Source organism: Molothrus aeneus, chromosome 3, assembly GCF_037042795.1.
Source record: "Molothrus aeneus isolate 106 chromosome 3, BPBGC_Maene_1.0, whole genome shotgun sequence".
NCBI classification, from domain to species: domain Eukaryota; kingdom Metazoa; phylum Chordata; class Aves; order Passeriformes; family Icteridae; genus Molothrus; species Molothrus aeneus.
In genome coordinates this window covers 46,768,834-46,785,767 of record NC_089648.1, presented here as the reverse complement: position 1 = coordinate 46,785,767, position 16,934 = coordinate 46,768,834, and the positions used below count along the sequence as shown (strand labels likewise).

The 16,934-nt window shown below is 42.5% G+C and overlaps 1 protein-coding gene across 3 annotated transcripts in view; it reads left to right on the top strand.

Moving 5' to 3' along the window:
• Window positions 1-5,841: 5,841 nt before the first annotated feature.
• LOC136554676 (SAM and SH3 domain-containing protein 1-like) overlaps window positions 5,842-16,934 on the top strand; it is a 537,178-nt gene continuing 526,085 nt past the window's right edge. For 2 of the 3 annotated variants that reach the window (XM_066546820.1, XM_066546823.1), the window contains exon 1: window positions 7,256-8,510. In XM_066546820.1, the coding sequence (XP_066402917.1) occupies window positions 8,055-8,510 (456 nt within the window). In that variant the 5' untranslated portion in view covers window positions 7,256-8,054. Of the gene's footprint in view, window positions 5,945-7,255; window positions 8,511-16,934 lie in introns of those variants that run through there. The other variant, XM_066546819.1, reaches the window with a different exon arrangement.

Here is a 16,934-nt window from a genome sequence, read left to right as displayed (position 1 = left end):
TGTTTGGTAATTCCCTGAACTTATTATATTCTGCTAGCTTTGTGTTTATCCATCTAAGAAGTTAAAACCCCACAGACACACCAGCTGTGTCTGCTTGTGTCAGGAAGATCCTGGGTATCAGCTGCAGGAAGGCTGGAATCAACCCTGACTTAATGAAGAGCTGGTGCAGTGTGGTGATGTGGCAGTCAGTGGAGGCAAGGAGAGTGTGCTGGGTTGGGCTCCTGTGATATGTGATCAACTCCTGACATATCAAGGAATGTCGGAATTAGTCCTAGGCAGAAAAAAAAAGACCATACAAAAGGCAGGAGCTGAGATGCAGTGCTGTCTTTTGGGACACCTAGTTGAATGACTGACAAAAATCTATTATGGTGAGAGGGGTGAGCATGACTAAAAGGTTTCACAGCATCTATTTTGACAGGATGATTAATTTCTCATTACTCACCCAGAATCAGGATGCCTGGGGGGAATTAGGGAAATACTTGATTCTTTCAAGCATTGATTATTTGGAGAAAAGCTTTTGCACAAATCCAAACATTTTATTCTGTCATAGTTTTGAAATGGCATAGCAAAAGATTTTTGATTTTTTGGTGGAGGTGCTTCACAGTCACAGCAGTATCAGGACTCCTTATTTCAAAGCCAGAAGCCAAATCCTTAGCTGTTTCAGATTGTCCAACATACATGTTGGACATGTTTTCATGCTAGCTGGTTCCATCTCCTCATCCAGGACTTATGGTCCTGCTGATGTGATGGATTCAGGTCCATAAGAGGACAAATCCTGACTGCTAACCTGCAGTATTGCTTGACTCCCATAATTGTTACCTGATAGTCACCTGGGTAATAATCTTACTTTCTTCCTCTGAGGAAGCACTTCATGTTCAATGGCCCTCAAGAAATAGAATAACTATTTGCTTCTTTGCTCTTGCTGATTTCTATCTAGCATGGCTCCTGCTTTAAGAGCTTGTGTTTGAAGCGCCACTCAGGAAGTTCTGTGTGTTTATAACATCTACAGTAGCTGAGCTTAAGAGAGAAAGGCAAAGCTAGGATGGTGCTTTCACCCTTCACAAAAACTATACCTAGTAATGGCCACACTGAATCAGATGTGAAGCCCCTCTAGCTTGATATTTTGTCTAGGTAGCAGGTGCCTAAGTAAAAATAAGTACAGAACAGGGAAAACATTACAAGGAAATTTTACCACTTAACTCTTTTTGTTGGAGGTGTAGGGGGAAAGAATTAGATCTGGATACAGCCCAGAGAAAGAAAAAATAATTGAAAGTGAGAAGTGTCAACAAAAAAGCCATTCAGAAGGGATGCTGTAAAGGAAAAGGGGAAGAACTGTGGAAATTGGAGACAGTGAAATAAACACAGTTCATAAGGCAGAGAGAACTGCAGAAAATTGCTCCAGATATGGAGGAAGGATGGAAAAATGGAGCAGTTGGAGAAAGAGCCAACTGGAATGGAATAAGGGAGCCTGAACACATGCCAGGAGGTAACAGGAACAGCCAGTCTACTATCAGCTATGCACCTAACAGGAAGAAGTTTAAGGACACAGATGTTGTTATTACTATTATTATTATTTTATAACACTCTTCTTCTTATTGGCTACAGCTGTGGCCTGTTAACATCGGGCCTGCTCCTAATCCTTAATAATTAACACAGCTGCGACTCTTTAGGGGTTAAGATTATTTTCTATACTAGCTTTATTTACTTATATTCTATCCCTCACACACAGATGTAATACATATTTACTTAAGAGAGACTGGGTTTTGAGTAATTCTGAAAATCTCATTATTTTCTATCTGTCTTCCCCTAAGTACTTTCTAAATTTGGGCCTTTGTGTATATATTGCTGAAGAGAGCCAGAGTTAAAAACAAACATGGGACAAACTAGGACCTGTCTGTCATAGGGCAGCTTTGATGAAGCTCTGTGGGATGAATGGGTGACACTGCTCTAGGAGCACACAGAAGGCTCAGCTGGTCTGAATTGAATGGCAGGGTTCTTTCCCTGGTATCCACCATGGCCAGGATACTAACTTGAGGTTTTAGGACACCAGAGGACCCTTTTGGAAGGGAGAGGATAATTTCTGGAGGATTGAGGGGTTCTCCCCTTCCCTGGCATATGCTTTCTCTTCCACAGGAATTACAGATAATAATAATACAAATAACAATAATTAAAAATTATTTTTGCCCATTTTATTAAATCCTTTTCTTCTCTTTGGTTTCCTGGAAACCTGGTGCTTGATGTTTTTGGATTTTCACAACATATTTGTTTAAGGCATGTGACTATACTGACTGTGAATTCAATTTTGTTGGGCATTAGCCAATGCTTTAAATTAAATTTCTTACTGGGAAAAAAATCCAAGTTGAAAGCCTTATAAAGATTGCTGTTTCATGATTAATGAATGTGTCTTATGAAGAAGCTCTTCTTGATGAAGACGAGTAAGTAGAACTTCATAGAAAAAAAACCAGAAATAAATGACAAAGACAGCAAAGCTTTAAGCTTTTTCTTCATTATGATTTCCCGACAGTATCACGCGGAAGCACAAGATTGTAAATTGTGAGGGTGTAAATATTTATTAATTTTCTACCCACTGTGCTGATATTCAGTTGGTTAGTAGGGATTTCCACAACTTAGGGAGTAGTAATATTACTATTAGTAATTAGCAATTACTATTAGTAATAATTTAAGATTTTTTCTTATATTTATCTAAAATAAACAGTTCACTTAAAGAGCATTGAGTGTGAAGCAAAATGTTTTGATGTTGGTTAAAATTCAACCATACACACACCATATAAGCACTACCTGCTGGCTCAAAGCTAGTAACAATGAGAGTTGGTCAGTGTTTTATGTTTGTAAAGACAAACCCACCCTAAATTATTATAGGGAACTATTGCTTTGTGAAAATAGGTGTCTGGTAAAATAATCACAAAATTTTTGTTTTGGTTTAGGATAATTTAATTTTCTTTCAGGATAGAATCTTTGTTGCAAAATGCCAAGAAGGTAAAATTTGTGCAAGCCCATTTATCTTCTCATGGACTGTGATATCAAAAATAAAGTGTTTGAAGTTGACTGGTTAATGGAGAATTTGCTAGTCTGTGGAAGAAGTTTGGCTGTTATAAATTTTCTTTCTGTTACTAAGGAAAAAGAGGGTAAATTTAAGACTGAATTCTTTTTACAGAATTTGTTCTGATAAAATCTATCTCATTAAAAAGAGAACTGAAATTGATGCCTGTAAATTTTTACAGGAAAGGAGAATCACAGTAAATAAAGTAACTGTTCTGTTTCAAATGCACTCTCAAATCCAAATTAATTTTATATACACAACAAAGAAAAATGGATATTTAATCAGCTAGATCCTTTCAAATTCCCTGTTGTATAGTCTCAGTGAGCATTAAGTTATTACAAACATAGTGAGTAAATTTAGAGTGGGGTCATATTTTTGTATATTTTAAAGTTTCCTTTTAATTTAAACATTGCTTTGTTTATATAAAATTCTAAGTGATAAATCTGTTTTGTAAACAGTTCTATTTTTACATTTAAATTTCATATAAATTCCTCATTGCAATGTTCTCATTAGTTTTTTTTTTTATTGTTTGTCTTTTCTGTGATAAAACTTTTACTTACATACCTCACAAACACGTTCTCAAGTTTTTGTCTGCTGACAAAATATGAGAAGAGGCTAGGCGAACTTGGCTTGTTTATCATACAGATGAAAAGGCAAAGGGGATCACACTGCAGTCTTTCATTGCCTGTGGGGAAAGCCATGGAGAAGACAGAGCCAAACCATTCTCAGAAGTGCTCAGCAAAAGGATATGAGACAAAGGTCACACTTGCTTTGACCAGACAAGAGGAAGAAATTCTTCATGGTGAGAGTAGATCAGTGCTGGAAGAGACCACCCAGAAAGACTGGGGAAAATCCCTGTGGATTTTCAAAGTCGATGGGGCAAACCCATCGGCAACCTGATCAGAGTTTGCAATTAGGTCTGCTCTGAGTGGGTATGGGACTGGGTGACTCCCAGGGGTCCTCTCCAAATGAAATTTTCCTAATCTTCTATGAAAGAGTACTTTAAATAATGGCCATCTGATTTTTTAATGAGGAAAAGTCAATCTCCAGAACACTTAACAGATAGTACTTTCCATTAGAGTTAGTACAGCTGTGGGAATTGACATGATGTATACAAGTTTTTGAAGTTCTAAGTTTATTTCTCTGCAGAGTTTACACGGCCAAATCTTCCTTTAGATGCTGAGTTTGTGTTGCTATATGTTTTTTATGATTAACAGTTGGGGTAAGACATTGGGTACATTCAAAGCTCTCACAGTCATTGTTATTTCCTTCTGGACTCTTTTCCAATGTATACCATGTACAGTCAAATAATCACAACATTTTACACACAAGTATAAATAGCTCTATTTACCTGAACTAATAGCCTGGTTCTGCAAACATTTGCCATTGTGTATGAGGAGTTCTAGTAACTTATTCACCTTGTGCCCTAGTGGAAACCCTCGAGAAATATTTTAGAGTCTGCCTCTCTTAAAAAAACTCACAGAAATATTATCTTCCACTTGTTCATTGCACATTATTCCTTGCAATATAGTCATGGGGGACTCATTCTTTGTGTGAATCTGAGTTTCCCGTTCTACCTGAAAACCTTCACAAATATCTTCTTGGAATTGTATTCATTCATCCACTATGTGAGTACTCAGCTACAAAGTGTTAGTATTTTTGTCTAGTTTTTTTTCAACTATCAAATATGTGAGTGCATGACTCAAAACACTGAAGAGTAGTCAGGTATCCAGAGCAAATGCCCATGCTTCTTCCTTAATGTGTGAAAAATCAAATAAATCTTGAATGTAGAAAAAATAAACAACCCTAAGTGTCCCTGAATAATTTCACTGCAGTTAATAAAAAGCGCATAAAGGACTTCTTCAAACTGAGTTTGCTATTATCAATCAAAACATGCCTCCAATCTTCTGCTCTACCACTTTTTGACCTTCCTTCTTTACTCTTGAATCACCTTCCCAACATATTGACTACCCTCCCCCTTATTTGGTGTTGTTTGAGAACTTCCTGAGTATGTATTCTACCTTGGCACTGGGAACATCGGTGACAATGATGAACAGTGCTGGCACTAGTATCAACCCTGAGAAGCATTCCCTCTAACTACTCACCCAAATCTGATGTAAGTCCTCACAAAGACTTGTCCTAGATTTCTCTGTGGGGTTGAGGTGAGGTAGACCAGTCTTTTGTTTCCTGGACTTCTGATTGTCTTTCTTTTTTTCTATTGTTGTTTATTTTTGTGTTTCAAAGTCCCATAAAACTTTACTGTATTTGCTGACAGGTGACTTAATTTTTGTGAATCCAAAATCGGTGCCAAGCCACCAGAGAGGCTGACAATGTTGCAACCTTGCCAGCCTCCACAGTCCCATGGGAACCCACACTTCTCCTGCAGCCCCATCAAAAGGGTCTTACCCTTTACCAAGCACATCCGAATCATAACATTTGCAATATCTTAAAAACCTTTCAAGACCCCTCCAAAATGCACACATAAAAATGATATAATTCAGTATGTATTGTCAATAAGACCGATGAATAGGGCCTGCATCAGTCAGATTTCCTGTCTCTCACACCATCAGTTCCAGCTCCAGATCACAGAACCTCCTTGCTAGTTTTGCCAGTGCTGTCAGTCTTTCATCAGGTCTGTGAAGAGAAGATAATTGCTGCATCAATCTGTCTGTGGGCTGAGAAGAGAGTTTGACATATTATGTGGTCTGGAAGGAAAATAAGATTCAGGGGGAAAAAAAGAAAAAGAAAAAAAGAAAAAAAGAAAAAAAAGAACATTGAAGGAGATTTTAAAAGGAGTAAAATGCTCTTCCTCCTTTTCTCCCTGTTTAGCAGACGACCCTGTGATCCCTAGGCCTTATACCCAGAGGCTGCATTTAACCGCTGGTAAGTAGCTAACCTTTCCAAAACACCTTGCAGCGCAATGCTTTCTGTGAGAACGCCGCTGTGCTGCGCAATCCGATGGCGAGCTACATGAAGCCCGGGGACAAATGTGCGCCTAACTCTGCTTAAAAAAGTCCTCCAGAAAACCCGTTCTGAATAACGCTCTCCGCCAAATTTCAAAATTGGAGGAGGGATGCCCCTCCTCCGGCACCCCTGTGCTGCGGGAGGCTGCTGGGTGCCCCACCGCCTGTCCGCAGCTCCCTGCAGCCGGCATGAGCAGGGATCTCCGCAGAAAAACAAGTTTCAAGCAGTTTAAAATGAAAATGGCAGGGGGTCGTGGCCTCAGCCCCAGGGGAGAGGAGCCGCGGGCGGCGGCGGGGCCGGGCCGGGCCTGCGGCGCTTCCCTCGGCGGCCCGGCGGGGGCGCTGCGAGCCCGGCGTTCGCGGGCAGCGCGCGGCGCCTCAGCGGCCCCGGGCGGCCCCGGCGGCGCGGGGGGAGCGGGGCCGGCGCCTCCCGCCTGCCCGCACCGCTTCCCGGGCAGCGCCGCTTGCCGGGACAGCGCCGCTCTGCGCCCTTCCGACCCACGAAGGGTCCCCCTTCCACCGCAAAGGGCTCGCTGCCCCGCGGGGCAGCCGGCGCCGCCGTCGGTCCGGCTGCCCAAGGGCGCTGGGGGGCAGCTCCCCGGGCCGTGCCCCCCTTGGCGTTCCCGTGCCGCGGGGAATACGGGGCGGGCAAGCCCGGCGGAGAGCCCGCAGAGCCGTGGCAGCCCCGAGCCGCTGCCCTGCCAGGCTGCCTTGCTTCCCGGGCTGGCTGCACCCCGGTGGATCGGGCAGGGCAGGCGAGCGGCAGAGACCGCGGGCAGCCGGCGGGGAAAGTTGCAAAGGCCTGGAGGAGAGCCGGGGCAGGGGGCTGGCAGCGGGGCGGCGGGCGCGGAGGAGGAGCGGGGAGAAGCCGCACCGGGAGGAGCCGGAGCAGATCTGCGGGCGGCGCATCAGGCGCCTCCGGGGTAGAGGAGAGGGAGGACCCGGGCGGAGAGCACCGCTCCGGGTACCGGTGGCCGGGAAGGGAGAGCTCCGGCGGCATCCGGGGAAGGCGGGGGCAGCGCCGGTGACCTGCCGCAGATCGGCTCATCCGCCGCCGCCGCCGGAGGATGCACGGAGCGCCGGCCGCCCGCACGGCCCCGCCGCCGCCGCCTCCTCCTCCCCAGGGCGGCTGCGGACAGCGGCGGGAGCGCCAACAGAGATAGGGGAAAGAACGCGTGGAAAGTTGTGCGGGCCGGGCGTAGGGCTGCGTACCCCGCTGGGGCAGGAGGGCACCGCCGGCATCAGCGCGGAGAAAGTGGGGCTGGAAAGCAGTTTCTGCTCTCGCTGCCAGCGAAGCGCATTTAACCAGCATTACGGGGATGAAGGGAAACTGGGAAAGTAACTCGGAAAAGTGAGTGGGATTTTTTTTTTCCTTCCCTCTGTTTTGCTCCTAATCCGAAAAGAGCCGTTTAAAAGGAAAGCAAAAGCCGCCGTGTGCGCCCGCTGCTGGGAGAGGCACGGGAGAGAAGCGCACTGCACACCGGCACCCCTGCCCACGCTGGGCGAGGGTGCGGGATCCTCTCCCCCGACACCATCGTGTACCAAAGCAGCTACTTATAGTAAACAGATTCATCATACGGCAGAGCGCAGGAAGGTGAGACAGAAGCAGAAACAGAAACTAACACTGAAAGGAAGAAAGAAAGAAAAAAAAAAAGACAGCGACTGCAAATTACTTCCAGAGAAAGTGGGTGGATGTTGTGCAGCAGCGACCTGGAATTTTAGGGGATGCACCCTTATATTTTGCTTCTCTCCAGTCCGAGCCTCCCTTCTCCGGTGGCAGAAAGCGGCTGTACTCGGTACAAGAGGAGGAATAAGCAGGAGGGGTTCAGTCAGCAGTGCTTGCGGTGCCCTACTGATCTGCTTTAAGGATTTTTTTTTTCCTTTTCCTGGTGGATGTTTTCTTGACCTTGATTTTGAGACCTCTTACTTGCATCGCAGTTTTTGTGGCTTTATGTCCTTTGACGAAAAGTGGAAAGGGGAAGGCTGGCTTCAGTGCTGAAAGTTGCAATCGTTATTATTTTGGAGCCAGCATGTGCACCAACATAGTCTACGAGTGGCTGAAGACCCTGCAGCTCCCCCAGTACGCGGAGTCCTTCGTCGATAATGGCTACGATGACCTGGAGGTCTGCAAGCAGATCGGCGACCCGGACCTGGATGCCATCGGCGTGGCCGTGCCCCACCACCGCCGCCGGATCCACGAAGCCGTGCGGCGGCTGAAGGAGGCGGACGAGAGGGCGGCGGGGCTCTACTTCACCCTGGAGCCGCCGCCGCCGCCGCCCGCCCCCGCCGGGCGCTGTCCCCGCCGGGCGGGGGGGCCGGAGGAGCCGCGGCGGGGGGCGGCCCCCAGGGCCCGGCCCGGCGGGCGGCGCGGGGCGGCCGGCGGCGGGGGGCTGGTCGCGTACCCCAGGCTGAAGCTGAAGATCATGATCCGGGACAAGCTCATCCGCGACGGCATCAACCTGAGTAAGCCGCCCTACTCCAACAAGGTAAGAGGGTCCTCGCCGGCCGCCACCCCAGCGGGAGCCGTGGCTGTTGGGAGTAGCGGGGCGGCTGGGCTGGAGATGGGGGTCCAGCAGGGCCTGGTCCCGCCTCTGCCCTGTACCGGTGCTATGTTTCTCCAGTTGTGCCAGTGGCGTTTTGGAGGAGAATATGGTAGGGATTGAACACCAGCAAGGTGCGAAGAGTAGTGGGGCCAACAAAGGTCAGATCCACCAGCACTTTTTGGCACTGGTGGTATGGCATGATGCTGTGTTTAGGTTTTGCCTCCCCTTTTTTTCATTAACTGTTTATTTTAGTCTGGTTGAGTTTGAGGTGGGAAAGTGGAAATTGACCGGATGGTCTTAATTGTTTGGGCGTTTCTTTGTCTTTTCTGTGAAACTTTTCTATTGTGTTCAAGAGGGATGGCTTCTCTCATCTTTTGCTAGTGGTCCTGTTTTAGTCAGTTTCTGTTGGTGAAACAGCTCCTGAAATAAGCGATCATCTGGCTGGAGGAAGAACTCCAGCAGCTGAATCCAACTGTTGCCTGGATTTATTTGCTGGAATATGGTAGTGACTGGTGAATGTCAAAACTATTCATCAGGCTCCAGCACAGGTCAGCCAGTCTCCAGGATGCACAGTCTGCTGAAAGGCCAGAAAAGGGTACATCTCAGTAGAGTCCATTCCAGGCTGATGAAGCCTCAATGTTTACCTAATTCTTATCTTTTGAAAAGGTTATAATGCAAGGTTCATCAGTTTTGGAAGTTTGAAATTGTTTTGTCTGAAATTTTTGGTGGATTTCCTGCTGAAAATGTAATATGCAGAATAAGTATAACAATAGAATAAAATTAATAACACCGTAGAGAAGAAAATTATTTGTGAAAGAAACGAAGGTATTATAATGCATGGGGGTTAAAGAGTTCAGGGTGAAGTGCTTCAGAGTAGTTTGATGACCCAAATTGCCTATATTTTCTTCAATGATTTGAAGTCTCATTTTTCAGAACATCTGAGCAGTTGATGTTGACCTTCAACTTGTGGGTACTTTGTCTCTCTGAAATGCTTATGAATGTATGGAGGCAAGGTGATGGAGAGGGCTGCAAGTTTGGATTTACAGAAATCTGAGGAATTAAAACTGAGAATGTGTTATCTGCTGTCATGGACATGGCTGTGAGGATAATGGGTAAAATTCAACTTGGATAACATTGTAAAAGTGCAGATAATAAAACTACAAATTTCAGTATTCCAATTTTTTAACATCTCAGTGGCAGAGGCCCATAGTCTCTTCTCAAGTACAGCACAGTTGTCTGGTTTGGGATGTTTATTTGTTCCCTTTTTCTGAGCTTCTGGCTGAGGACATGGTAAGAGACATTATGTCAAATTTAACACTCATGAACATATAGTCCAAGTACAACATCTTCCAAAAGTTACTGTGTCATTTTGCGGAGAGTCTTTTCCCCCCAGGGTTTGGAGTAACACATCATTAGATTGAAATTACCATTACACATTTGATATAAAAGAAATTCCATGGAAGTTATGGCTTGTCAGTGTAGCTGCACCACATTACCACCTCCACAGCTGTGTTTCATTTCTTCCATTTGACTTTGTGTGTGTTCTTAGTTAACAGTTCAGTCTTCCCAAGTAGATCATCTGCCTTCTCTCTGTGGTATTTTAAAGTTGTGTAGAAGTGGCACTTTGGGACAAGGTTTGGTGGCAGACTTGGCAGTGCAGGATAAGGATGGACTCAGTGGTCTTAAAGGTCTTTTCCAATTTAAATGATTCTGTGATCCTTTTCCACAGGAATTGTAAAATTTATCAGATGCCAGCATACGACATCAAGGCAATTCAAATCCTTGGCATTGATTTCTTCTTTAGCTCATTTTATTTTAATTTGATGAGTCTGATAACAATGTGGATTAACTGTCAGGACAAGCTTGACTTACACAGAAAGCATCACTTAGCTTTAATTTTTTAAAATCTAAATGTAATATTTTGAAATACAAAGAGAAACAAAGTTTATTTTCCTAGTTTTTTTTCAGGTTGTCGTGTCAATGTATTTATTTTGGATAATAAATGCATATAACATCATTTTTTACAGTAACAGAAAAAACTTTTCTCTGTATGAATCACTTTACATTGTAGCATGTTGTAAGAAAGCATAAAGCTGGCAAGATTTGAATGTGTGTTGCTCAACATGCATTATTCTGAATGCCACCCACTGTAGCAATCTATCTGCAAAATGGCTTAAAGTAAATAGCAGAAGATCACGTCACTGTACATTATTCATTGGATGTTGTTTAGAGCAAGAAAGATGAAATACTGTATTTTTGCATTTGGGAAAGAGCCATATTATAGCAGTGTCTCTTAAAAAAAAACCCAACAAAACCTAAAAAGGCCAACAAAGCCAAACTTTAGAAAATTGTGGATATAATTTTAGCATTAGAGTTTTATATAGAACATACAGCATATGTAGAATATACAGGCCTCTGCATGTCAAGAGAAATTGAGTATATTTTCTGCAGCACACAGGATTGAAGAATCAACTTGAAGGTTTATGTCATTTTTTTTTGTATACATTTACTACTCATCCTTGTCATGTGGACGTTCTGGAGTGAGGCACTAGACCAATGACCTATCAACAACTATTTGCATTTCTGGCTGTGCTGAGCTGCATACTAGTCTTCCACTTCCATGGCTTACATGGAGAATGCCATCTTTTCTTCTTAATATGTATGCATAGAACTTAGTGTCTCTGAAAGGAGGACCCTGCTGGTGTGTATATGTGTGTACATGTACATATGTATATGCATTTCTTTCCTGAGGAGTACTTCTTGGACTCAGTTAAGAAGTTCTCAAGCAAGATTTGGTGTTTTTTTTTTAAAACATCCCTGAGAACTGGAAGTGTTGCTCCTCTGGCTTCTTCAGAGTCTTATGCTAGCTGGCTGAGCTGTAAACATGTCAAAAGATCAAAAATTAATATTGTATGTGGCTGTAGAGATGTTAAAAGCATCCTTTTGCTGTCTTTCCTTTTTGCTGTAGTTTCAGATGAAAGGTGGAACAACAGAATTGGCAGAATAGAAATCTATTGCTATGGTAAAATTTAATTTAACTTAGTTTTATTTCAGTCAGCAGAAATGGCTAACAGCTACTTTGCAGAGTTTAATATAAATCCCTTAAAAGACGTGCGGACTTGGAATTGAAGCCATGTGTGTGGGTGACTTCAGACACAGAGAATTATCATAAGCCATCTTGACTATTTCCATGGAGAATTTGTATGAGGCTTCACCTCCTTACATTGTATCCTATGTGTATTTCAGGTAAACCAAGGAACATAACTGTAACTGAGGAAAGCTGCAAAGGAGTCAGATTTTGTTCCATGTTGGTAATGCTCCATAGTACTCAAAGCTTTATGTTTTAGTTTTTTTCACCAAGCTTGCTATTGCTGGCTGGTAGCCTTAGGAGTCTCCCATGTCTAAGAAACTTCTTCTGGAGGTGATGGGATTTAATGCCCTTCAAAAAAGAGCCCATGACCAAGTGAAACTTATTGTCATCTTGAAACATCTAGCTGCTCAAAAAAATTATCTTTGATGATTATAAGTCTGTTGTTAATTAGAAAGTGAATTATGCTCAGTGTAGAAGACTTTTGACAGTCTTTTACCTCTAGAAGTTTTGGGAAATGAATTGATGGCAGAAGGAAACCAAAATGAGCATGCCCCCTGCATTACAGTGAAGGGGAATGTAGGAAAACACAGCACTGATCTGAACCAAGGGGATCTGAGAAGTATAGCCATCAACTTCACACAAAAACACTTTTTTCTTTGGTAGGCTTATTCCAAAATGGATAATGTCCATGCTGGGTTTGCGAAGACGTAAAGTCACTAAATGTCACTGTGGAAGAGGGAGCAGAGGAGCATTCAATTCTGTCAATAAAAAGACAAGTAGGGTACCTTGTTGTGGAACATGCCAAGAGAAATTTAGTACTCTATTTATCTTGAACGTAGATTAAGTGACATTTAATAGTTTACTGTAATTTCATTATTATTTCTAATTGAAATAAATGGCCTGACCTCTTTCTTGAAGAACTTTATTCAATTTTTCATCTGCATCGAATTGCAAGTACATTAAAAACATACATGCATTAAATCTCCCACACCAATTAAGATTATTTGCTTAGCCTCAGTAAAGTTATAGTCATGGAGATTTCCATATTTATTAGAGAGAATAAAACTGTAGTGTGACATATGTACATGTACATGACCTCATTGTCACTCACTGTGCTCTTCATGATTATCAGCATGCTTGGAAAACAAACACTAAAAATTCAGATGCATGAGATCATAATCTCAAGAGTTCAAGCAGATGTAGAAAAGTAAAATGTCAGATCCAAGTGAGTATCTGCTTAAACACCCAAATGCATTCTTTTTAAGTTATGTGCTGATAATATAGCACAGATTTGTGGCTCTGATTAAGTCTTTGTTTAATCCTTGCCACTACAAAATGAGGAATATTTCACAAAAGTTAAGTTTTAAGAGGTAAAGAAGCCAGCAATTCTACTTTGAAATACACTGGTTCAAGCTGGGGCTGGGATAATGTAATCAGTACTTTAGACATCTACAGAAGTGAATTCAGCAAATTAAAAACATTGTGCTTTGAAGAAATGACAACACTCACCTGTACTGGAATTAAACATGAACCTTTTTCTAAAGACCTGGCTGCTTTAGAATAACTGCATCAACTCTGATTAGCAGAGCGTTCTCAAATATGCCTTGGGGAAAGCTGCCTATTGACAGAAGTACTAGTGCATTAAGTAGTAACAATATTTTCATGGCAATAAATTAGCAAAGCTACAGGCAATGTTCAGGAAGTGAAAAGGTATTTTATATAAGATACCATAGAATTTGCCTTTGACTTCACAACTCTGTTTTCTTTTAAAGAAAACATAGCACCTCATATATTTGGCAGCTGTTTCAAAGTCCTGGTTTATTAAACTCACAAAAAACAAACTGGAAAAGATCTTCCAATCAGCCCATCAAAGCAAAATGTTGCAGAATGTGAACAATACAGTACTATATTGTATTTGCATTTGAATTGTTCCTGAATATTTTAAAGTGTATTCAATCTCCTCTGGAAATGTTGAATGCAAATCTTCATGGATTTCATTATTTTTCAGTTAAGAGGGATGGAAGATCTCATTAGGGTACATTACAGGTGGCATCCTGAGAGAGGATAGTATCGACTCCACAGCTTTCTTTCCCCCTTTCCACAGTTGTGTTAAGAGTAATTTCTGAGCTCTGATCGAGGTGTGGCCTGGCAGAGGAGCAGTGTGGGACTGAGCAGCTGCCCTGCAAGGGGAATCCTTCCCACATCCTCCGCAAGGCTCTAAGTTTGAAGGAAAAGCTAAACTTAAAGGTTCCTGGCAAAAGAGAAATGCCTAGCCTCTGGTAGTTCCCCCAAAGGACTTGATTCTCTCAGGGCTCTGTAGTGCAGAGCTGAACTGATTCTTCCCACCTACTGTGGGGTTTTGTGTAAATACTGGACCTCAAGAGGGACACCACCTGTGTTGGGACAAAAGTCTGTCTATCAGTTTCACTTCCACACACTGATAACCTATCTTGTTTTAAGTTTGGTGATCATACGTCTTTCTGAAATGTAAATGCATTTTAAGGAAAATATTTATGTTGATAACCCTACCCCCATAGCTTCTGCCTCTGCCATATGTAGGATGATTAAGCCCATATACACAACTACATATGTGGAATACAAAAAAATCCAAGATAATTTCTCACTAAATAAGTAATCTTGTGAGCCATGTTTCTAGTTTTGCATATGACCAATATTAAAATCTCACATATTCCATGATATGGGCAGCTGTGTCCCTGATTTCTGATGTGGAATTGAATAATTTGTTTAAAGTCATGACAGATTTTAGAAGATGAGGCACTGGGACCCACTGCTGCAATGTCTTTGTCTATTGCCTTAGGATTAAGAGTAAACTTCCTTACGTTTAAGTAACAGAAAAGTGATCAAGGAATAGCTGATGGCCTGGCTGCATGGCAATTAGTTATGCTTGTTAATTCTCCATGTTAATTATACCCTGTGCATATGTCATTTTGGAGGGTCCCTATCCACTAAGGTGTATAGATCCAAACATAACCTGAAACATGCTAACAGCCATTACAGAGTTTTTGATAAGTGCAGCAGAGAGGTTTGAATTGACAGGAATACTATTATTGTAGATTAGGAATAAATTTATTATATCACTTACAGGAACTTGCTTACTGTTTTGAGACTCTTCTACAGCAGAAGAGGATGGAATGTGTTAATACTAGAATGTAGGTTCAACGTTTGAATTTCTTGCTTTGTCAGTTTGAATGAGCCCCTCTGCTTGGTGTTTGACAAAGCTATCTGTTCAATCTCTTTGTCTAGGCTAATATGACATCTCATATTGATGTGCTTATCTTGACAAATGTGGTGGCTTGTGCGCCCTGCAGGAATCGTCTTTTATTAAAAGAGCACAGCATGGCTATGTTTAGCACTGCCACATTATTTTGGGAATGACTGTGCAGCAGGAAGGGGAGATTCGGGTGAACCTTCCATGACACTTGCAGTCTGCGAGCCAAGCCGGCCCAAAACTGTCCCCAGTGACTCATCCAGCCTCTTCAGTTTGTTACTTGCAGATAGTAAAAAACTTTTCTTATGATTTTGCAAAACAAAAAGAAGTGGCGTGTCACGTGAAACACAAGTAGAAGGGCCTTCAAACAGTATCTCATCTTCATTCTCACAAACTCAGCAGGATGGGAATGACAGTGATTCATGACTCTCGCTGGAGCCCTGTTCTTCCAGTTGGTCTCATTCCCAGTGAAGTCAGTGGGGGTTTTGCCAGGGATTTCATTTGATGCTGCTTTTTGAGTGAGGTGTTCAAATTTAAATCAGCTAACAAGCATACCCCTACAGGCTCTAATTGTGGTGGTGGACAAGAACAGGATTACATGAGTTTACAATGATAAATACAACAGTAGCATAAAAAAAAATCAGAACTTTTCAAATCTTTAAGTATCACCATTAACAGCTCAAACAGTAGTGAGGCAGATTTTTGAACATAGATCTTACAGATCTGTGCTAGAATAAATGTTTGGTAAATGTTCTCTGAAATCTCCACTAATGTGTATTGGTTGGAGCTAACATACTTATTTACAGTTGTCCTCTCAGTAACTTAAAATCAGGGAGAAGTAGCAATAATATATGGCAAATAAACCTTATAGGCAGGTACAAATATATGCCTTCTACACATTTGGGTTTTTTTCCCAGAATAATTGCATTGGTTTTGAGGAAACACATCCTGATGCAGGCATGTGGTGTTATCACTGCATATTATGTCAATCTTTTGGGGAAATTAAGTCTGGTTCTGATGTCTGTGCCTCAAAAAATTCATAATAAACTAGGCCTGGTTAAGAAAAGAGCTAAAAGTCTGCAAAAAAAACCTTTGCCTTTCAGTCAGGGGCTAAGGAAAGCTTGTACTGTTTTTTTTTTCCCAGAGTTAGTTTAAGTGGCCACTTGGCCATGCTTTCACATGCACAGAAGGAAATATTTTTATTAGGAGAAAAATGCATTGAGAACTTCAGTGGCTGTGTTCTGTAACTAGGCTATTCATGCTGTGAAGAAGGCCAAAAGCCAGTATAAACCAAAAACTTAGTAAGTATATTCCATAGAGGAAATAACAAAACGACCTCCAGACAAAACTAGGAGTGTGTGCCATTTTTGCATCAGTGCCCTTAGTTTGTGAATAGAGAAGTTTGCTGGAAGTGGTACCTCTGCCTTTGGCTCTACATTTCCCAGCTCTTCCCAGAGCCTTCTGTGTACCCCAGAGCTACCCATTCCCTGATTTCTCCTAAATTACCTCCCCAAAGTCTGCCTCAAGATACACTATCTTCTTCCCTAAAAATAGTCTTTTTCCTACCCAAGAATATACATCTTTTGACTTTGGTCTTCCTAACATTTTTTCCTCCTATTCTGCATTCTGTGTGAGTTTCATTCCATCTCCCTCTCCTGCTGCCCAGTGTCTCAGGCTGCTATTTGGATCCTTCTCTCTCCTCCCTTTTATTCTAATGAGTAGAGAAACTTTCCCACTCAGGAGAGCAGGGCAATCACTTCCCTGCCCATTGTGCTCAGTGTCGCCAGCTGCCTTCCCACTGACTTACACAGGTGGCTGAACCCAGGTTGTTCTCATAAAATGAAAGCTTTAAACTTTGATGTTAAAAATTTCAATCTTTAAACTGCCATAAGCAGCAGTCATCCACAGTCCCTCCGGCCCCAGTTTTGTGGCAGAAAGAAGGGATTGATCTAGGAAAAGGAGGATATATAATAGCTTTTGAACTGCTGTGTGGGACTGATCTGGTCTTTTTGAAGCAGGACTCAATGTATTTTTATTATAAAATGAA